This window comes from Argentina silus (assembly GCF_951799395.1).
Source record: "Argentina silus genome assembly, chromosome: 11".
Taxonomy (NCBI): Eukaryota; Metazoa; Chordata; class Actinopteri; order Argentiniformes; family Argentinidae; genus Argentina; species Argentina silus.
Window position 1 is genome coordinate 12305464 of NC_139665.1, and position 7772 is coordinate 12313235.

A 7772-nucleotide genomic window follows, 5' to 3' on the forward strand; every position below is an offset into this window, starting at 1 on the left:
ATAACACAAAATAAAACTCAATCTAACCCTGGCCTGACACGTGTTTTAGTTGTTTTAGTGGTTTAGGTGGTTCCCCCATCACTACTGGTGTAAAGGTCGAGTGAGTAACAAAAGGAGAAACGAACAGACAGTTGTCGTTGGTTTCGAAATCAGCCGGACAGCAGAACAGCAGAACACCTGTCTTTAGCGACCCTGTCAAAGCCACTTCCTCACCACATCCTCAGTGAACTGGTAGACGCCACATGCTGACAGAGCTGTCAACTCTAACGCTTCATAAACAATATGAGATGTAGCTCTACAATATTAGCTTTAACGTTTTGGTGATGGAGTGACAGCGCGGCGCGCTTGTGTGTGCGTGTGCGAGCATGCGTATGTGTGTGCGTGCGTGTGTGTGGAGGGCGGGGTCAGGGTCGGAGGAGTAGTGGCGGGCGGCGCCTAGGAACATGTTGCCCCTGCCCCTTCTGTCTTCTGCTGCGGGGCTCACAGCCTGAACTTGAACACTGGCTGGTCGGCTACACACACCGCGTCCCTCCCGTCCCCGCCGTGGATCAGTCCTTCTGATTAAAGCCTAGCCTTGTTTACTCCTCGGAAGAGTACCGTAGATCAGTTCGGCAGAGTTAGTACACCTGGGCCGAACCTGACCTGGTGGAGACAAAATGTCCAGACGCAAACTCGGAAGCCGACCACAACACCTGAGCACAATTCAAGGTAAGTTACGGGTGCACTTTGAACAAATTCGAAATAGGTTGTTTATAGACTACGGTGTTTATGATTGCCTTTCTTATATGACGTGGTACTACTGGTTCATATGAGCAAGATTTGGTTTGGTTTGTGAGAGATCAACGGTTAAAGTGCCTATACGTGCGCACCTTGACAGGGGAGTCATTGAGAAAATAAATCAAGAGAATACGAGCCTATTTCTATTGAAATGTAGCCTACTCAAAGTTGTACAGTGGCAACAAAGCCGTGGTATATTTTCATAAGAAAGCAAAATAAGTGAAGCTTGTTTATCTTCTGTATCAGTGGAATGGACATTGTTTTCCTTCAGGTTAGGTGTGTGTGTGGGCGCGCGCGCGCGAGTGTGTGTGTGCGGGCAGGGGAGGGGGGGGGCATTAAAAGAGGCAATACATTACAGTATTTCTTTATTGCGTCCTTACCTAATAGGTCAATTTCTAATTTTTGTTGTCCTGTGCTGTTGATGCTGGCAGCTCGTCAGATCTCTGTCTGGCTTTCTCGGAATATGATGTGGGCCAGACCGCATGTATGACGAGGCCAGAGGAGAGGTAGTCTCCGCATCCTGACCCTCCATAACTGACCTCTTGGACATATCATCCCCGTTCTAATCGAAGTGGACAGCCACAACCCCACACGCCAACCCTACACGTGGGACTATGCCCCCATTTCAAATCGCCTACGTTTAATGTCCAACTGTCACAAGCCTAGGTGTCAAAGATGAGTTCAGTTATCTACTGTACCCTCTCAACAGGCCTTGTTTAAACCACCACCACCCCTCTCATAAGACTGCTTTCAAACAACATGTTTCTCTCTCTCTCTGTGTCTGACTGTTTCCTCAACGGAGACCAGTAGAGCCTAGTTTGACCACAAGCCCTGACTCCGTGTTGCAAACCGCGCCTAGCCTTCTGCACAAACAGCGAGCAGCACCGAAACAGGAAAGGTGACATTTTTCAGTAACCACCGGTGAGATCCTCCTCTAGACTGTACTGTCTGTACCTGCAGTCGGCATGGCCGGGCAGGTGAATCCGGTCCCAGCCGTCAAGGTGTGTCCGTGACCGCGACCGCAAGACGTGCAACTGACTCACTCCCGTAGTTGACGGACCGGTGTCGTGAGAGCCTTTGCAATAACAGCTGCTAGATCTCAACTGACCAACCGTTGATTGTCCCTGGGGCGTATTGACACATTTCTGCCTACATGGGAAGCTGGTTGTGCTAAGTGTTTTCTCACGCGTAATCGCAGTAACAGTCGATAGATTCTGAAATTCTTCTTCCAATTCTGAATGTTTGTTCTCTTGACTGTGTACTAGAATCAGACAAAAAGGTGTTATAATCTTTAACCACGGAGTAGGCCCATACTTATGTCAGATTAGGCTGACGGTATTTATGAATCACCCCTTTTACTTTAAGCAAGCGTTCTAATGTCGACCTCTGATCTAATGTGTTTGACCTATAGATAGATAGATAGATTTAATAATTTTCAAGTCAAATCTAATCTCCAAATACTGCCCCCCCCCCCCCCCCCTTCTTCTGAGAAACTCTGGTCAGTGTGCAAGGAAGTCACCCTACTTGTGTTGCTGCTGTTGATGGTTGAGTATGTGGGTTAACAGGTGTGAGTGAAGTAAAACATAAAAACAAAAAAATATGCAAGGTCTTGGCAATAGTATTGAGTCGTTGTTTTTCTCCAGCAAGCAACAGGTATCATGTCTCTTCACATACAACAACAAAGACAGGAAGTCGTAGTGTCAGTGAGGACAGCACGCTGTGTGTGTGTGTGTGTGTGTGTGTGTGTGTGTGTGTGTGTGTGTGTGTGTGTGTGTGTGTGTGTGTGTGTGTGTGTGTGTGTGTGTGTGTGTGTGTGTGTGTGTGTGTGTGTGTGTGTGTGAGAGAGTGTGAGAGAAGTTGTGGGCTGCAGGCCTTGGGCTCTAGCTACAGGAAGTGGCCAGTATCAGCTGACCCCATTGGCCTGTCTAGCTCTGTAGTCTGTGTGTGTGTGTGTGTGTGTGTGTGTGTGTATGTGTATGTGTGTATGTGTGTGTGTGTGTGTGTCTGTGGGCTCAGAATTAAAAGTAGCACTTTCAAACTTCAAAAAAAAAAAATGTTCCTCTGAAGACCATATCTGCTCAGCAGCTGACCCTACTACTTGAGCTGTTGTTTTACAAGCAAAGGTGACATGAAGGAAGACAAGCTTCTGATATCCATATCTCTCTCTCTCTTTCTCCCCACCCTACCCCTCTATCCCCATGTCTCTCTCCCCCTCTCTCTTTTCATCTCCTCTCAGATGGCCCAGAGCCCTCGGACCCCACAGCCCCTCCGTCATTGGAAGAGAGGGCGGCCTCCCACCCCGGGGTCAGAGGTCGCGACGAGGGCCGTGACCTCCTGACCTGCGGCCAGTGCGGCCAAGCCTTCCCCCTGGCCCACATCCTGGCCTTCATCCAGCACAAACAGGGGGGCTGCCTCTCCCGAAGCCACGCCCCCAACGCCAACACCCCCCCGTCCCCGGCCAACCGGGCACGCCAACGTGGTGCCAACGCCCGCGTGGAGGCGGGATTTGTGGAGCTGGGGAGAGGGACGAACGGCAGGGAGCGGTCCTGTGGGGAGGAGCCTCGTGTGAAGGTGAAGGTGGAGCCTAACAGAACAGGTGAGCGCACCACACTGGTCGCTAATGAGGCGCTCCTGTGTGACTTCCTCCCTCCCCTCCCCTCCCCTCCCCTCCCCTCCCCTGTTTTAAAAAATATATATATATATTTCATCCCTCTGTCCTCTCCTCTAACGGCTGTCCCTCCCCCCAGTCCGGCTCATTAGCTAGCCGTTGCTGTGCGGCGGAGGCCTGTGTGAGTTAGCGACGCAGAGGCTAATTGTGTGGAGAGGATAGGCAGCGGTGGTGGTTGTTGTTGATGCCTCGGGAGGACACCCGAGGGCTCCACAGCACCTGAGCTCCCCTCCATCTCCTTGACTCTGTCTGTCTCTCAGGTGAAGTGGCCAGGTACACACACACACACACACACACACACACACACACAGCGCTTTCTGGCCATGTAACAACACGTCCTGGAGGAGGACTGGCTGAGAAGCGTGTGTGTGTGTGTGTGTGTGTGTGTGTGTGTGTGTGTGTCTGTCTGTCTGTCTGTCTGTGTGTGTGTGTGTGTGTGTGTGTGTGTGTGTGTGTGTGTGAGTGAGTGAGTGAGAGAGAGAGAGAGAGTGTGAGAGTCTGGTCACAGTACATTCTCCCCCCATTCTACATTCTGGTCTCAAGTTGAGCTGAGAAGTTCCCTCTAGGACTCTTGGGCTGCGTTCCCGTCTGGAGGGATAATCCTGACACACTGCACCGGCTGAATCTGCCCAGGGAATTATCTAGTGCACTGAGTAGAAAATTGTATTTGTTCAAAATGCCCTGCAGCATCATTAATCTGTGACACAAGTGACGTGTATTTCAGTCACCCACACAACAGAGGCATAAACAAAAGATCTTGGCCAGACATTTATGCTAAGTGACTTACAGACGTTTTTTTAAGTTAGATGTTACAGAGCTAGCTAGCATGTTAGCTGCTACTGTATTGAGTTATGTTGGCTAGGCAGCTAATGTTACATTTTAGCCCCATTTATGCAAGCCACCTTTATTACCCGAATATTATTATCTTGACATAGCTATATCGTAGAAACAGTAAAAGATTGTTGAGGAATTGCTCCATTTCCTGTATAGTGTACACCTGTTGTTACCTACGGTTATGCCCAGGTTGCAGGTTACAGGTCTCAAACTGATTATTTATTTATTTATTTATTTAATTAATGGATTCGAATCTTCCTTAAAATGGCTGAATACCCTGCGCAGGGCAGAACTGGCAACAGAATGGGAACGCACCCCTCGTCAATAACACCTCAATGAATGACATCTTTGCATCATTCACCGAATTCAGCTATTCCTCCTGAATCACCTCCACCCCATTCAGGCTTGGTCTTAGAACGTGGCGGTTCTGTGTTCTAGAACGCGGTGGTTCTGTGTTCTAGAACGCGGTCAAGCCAAACTTGAGTAGTTAAGGTAACTGCTGCCCCTCAGTCCATAGGCTCGGTAAAGCAGCGAGTCTGTGCCACATTTTCATTGTTGCCGAAATCAACGAAGGTCAGCTCGCTCGGTTTGCTTGGAAAAAGAGGGTACAAATTACAAAAAGAGTAAATTATCCCTTTAAGAGATAACAAGTGCTCATCACCTTGTCTTGTCATGAATGGCATGTTTAGAATGCATACACACACACACACACACACACACAGCCAAACAAACAGACAGACAGACACACACTCCTCTCTCATGTATACACAGACAGACAGACAGACAGACAGACACAGACAGACACTTACACACACACTCCACTCTCTCATGTATACACACACAGACAGACAGACACATACTCCTCTCTCTCATAGACAGACAGACAGAGACAGACAGACAGACACACACTCCTCTCTCTCATGTATACATAAACAGACACACACAGACAGACAGACAGACAGACACACACTCCTCTCTCATGTACACAGACAGACAGACGGACAGACAGACGGACAGACACACACTCCACTCTCATGTACACACACAGATAGACAGACAGACACACACACGTTAGCACTTCCTTCCTTTGTGTAACGCTCAGGGGAGGCTGCTCTGTTTCCGTCTGTCCACATCTCCTGTTTTTTTTCTTTCAGTCTCACTTTCTGTCACTTTTTCATGTTTCTTTCAATGTCTCACACTCTCTCTCTGACTTTTTCTCTCTCTGACTCTCTCTCTCTCTGTGTCTCTCTCTCTCTGTCTCTCTCTCTCTCTCTCTCTCTCTCTCTGTCTCTCTCCCTGCACACATGTGAGTTTAGCGACTCTGTGCCCCCAGGCTTACACAACAAGCCTACCCACATGTTCTCGCCAAGAGCAAGACAGTATCTCAATGATGCAAAACAAGAGAAGCTTTAATTAGAGTTTCAATAACACATGTAGACAAGCACATGCAGGGACAGACTTCTGGAAGGGCAGGTGCTGCTTCCCCAGGAAGGGCCACCACGGATGGGGACAGTGGTGCGATGCGACCGTAAGAAGGGGGGAGGGGGGTTGTGATGCGAACACCTGGCACGCGATGCTTATTGTTTTTTTAAATGAGAGGTCTGTGTTTTGTATGTGGTGTGGTATTGTTCTTGGAGTGGGTTAAGATGTTTCTGGTCCTAGTGGGGTGGTTAGGGTTGATACAGCATCATGGGTGAAGGGAGGATGGGTGAGAGAGAGAGAGAGAGAGAGAGAGAGAGGGAGGGCCTCAGCTCTTCTGTTTGAAGGTTGATGAGATGACTGAAAGTGAAAGAGCAGTTATCCTGCAACGGATAGGTGCCCCTTCACTGTGTGTGCGTGTGTATGCGCGTGTATGCGCGTGTGTGCGCGCGCCCACGCATGTGTGTGAGAGAACGTACTATAACGTGATGGATTACCAAGCTGCGTGCGTCTGTCTCATTTCTTTTTATTTATTCGCCTTGTTTGTTTTTTCTCATCTTCAACATCACCCCCCCCCTCCCCCTCCCCTCCTCCTCCATCTTCAACACACTCTCTCGCTTTGCCCTCTTTCAATCCCCCCCCCCCCCCTCCTCTCCTCTCCTCCTCTTTTCTCCTCCCTCCCTCTGTCCCCAGGGACAGGAGATCTGCCTGCTGCTCGTTAGCGCTCCCAGCCAATCTGCATTTTTAATTAGTAGTTATTGCTTCTGCTTAATATTCAAGTGCTACCCCGGGCCAAATGGGAATCCTTACAAAAAAAAGGAGAGCGAGTGAGAGGGGAGAGAAAGAGGGAGAAAGGGAGAGAAAGAGCGAAAGAGAAGCCGGCTGGGTATTGTGTTTCACTCCAGGTCCTCGAGACAAAAGCCCCCCCTCGGGGAGAGCTTTGGAGGGTTTGGGGTAGGCGGAGGGGTGGGGGGGTGAGAGGGTGGGAGGATGGGGCTGAAGTGCAATCCAAAAGGGTGACATATTTCCGTGGAGACCTGCATCACCACATCCTTTCACTGCTGTTATCTCTCCCCCCTGTTCCCCCCTAAGTTGCTTTCTCTCTCTCTCTCGTTCGTTCTTTCACTCCCTTCCCTTTCTTAGGAATATCACAACTTCTCTCTTTCTCTCTTCCTCTCTTTCTCTCCTTCTCTCCTTGTCTCCTGTCTCTTCAGTCTTCAGGCTAGCTTACAGGACCTGTCGTCCACATCTCCCCTCCTCTCTTCTCCTTTCTAGGCAGAGACAGACAGGGAGGAGGGAGGGAGGGAGAGAAAGAAAGACTTGCTCTCTTTTTCATCTTCTCTCTCTCCTCCCCCCCTCCAGTAAAATACAGAAGGATTTTGACTTCAGGAAACATGAAAGAGGCTTATACCAGTCGGCTTTGAACCTCTCAAAAAAAAAAAAAAAAAAAAAAACTGTTTTCCCCCTCAATTTGGGGATCTTCTTTCCAATTTTGATTTATGCAGAAAGGCCTCATTTGTCAAGCGGGCTGAGTCAGTCCCTGATTTGCATAAAGCCTTCGTTTTCTCCGTTCCGCTAATTAGCAATTTGCAGCTTAATTGGAGAATGGCTCTTGGTGAAGAGACAAAGCTAACCACATTTAAAAATATCTCCAGATGTACTCCACTACCCATCTTCTCTCTCTGCTGGTCTCTCTCCGCCTCCCCCCTCGACCTTCTCCTGTGGCCCTATCAATTGCTCCCTCTCTCTCTCTCTGTCCCTCTTTTGCTTGTGTCCCTCTTTTAGTGTGTGTGTGTGTCTCTCTCTCTCTCTCTTGATTGCTTCTGTCTCAATCATCCTCTGTCCTCTGCTGTCTCTTCTTGCTGTCTGATTGCAACCTCCTGTACTCAGTTCATCCTGTATATACAGTTGAAAGCCTGTATGAGGCTTTACATAAAGTTCAAATACATTTCTTATTCAAAGAAACAGTCTGCATGTACCTGTGTGAGTGTTTTTGAAAAAAATAAAATAATAATTAACAGTTAATTTCTGGGGAGACAGCTGAAGCAGCACACAGTTTTGTTGGAAACTGTGT

General features: G+C 48.7%; 1 protein-coding gene across 1 annotated transcript in view; it reads left to right on the plus strand.

The window, feature by feature from the left end:
- Positions 1-501: 501 nt before the first annotated feature.
- Positions 502-7772, plus strand: part of znf296 (zinc finger protein 296) — a gene marked incomplete at its 3' end in the record, with an annotated part of 9240 nt that continues 1969 nt past the window's right edge. The window contains exons 1-3 of the mRNA XM_083680601.1: positions 502-708; positions 3014-3373; positions 3706-3718. Coding sequence (XP_083536727.1) covers positions 657-708; positions 3014-3373; positions 3706-3718 — 425 coding nt within the window. The 5' untranslated portion in view covers positions 502-656. The remainder of the gene's footprint in view (positions 709-3013; positions 3374-3705; positions 3719-7772) is intronic.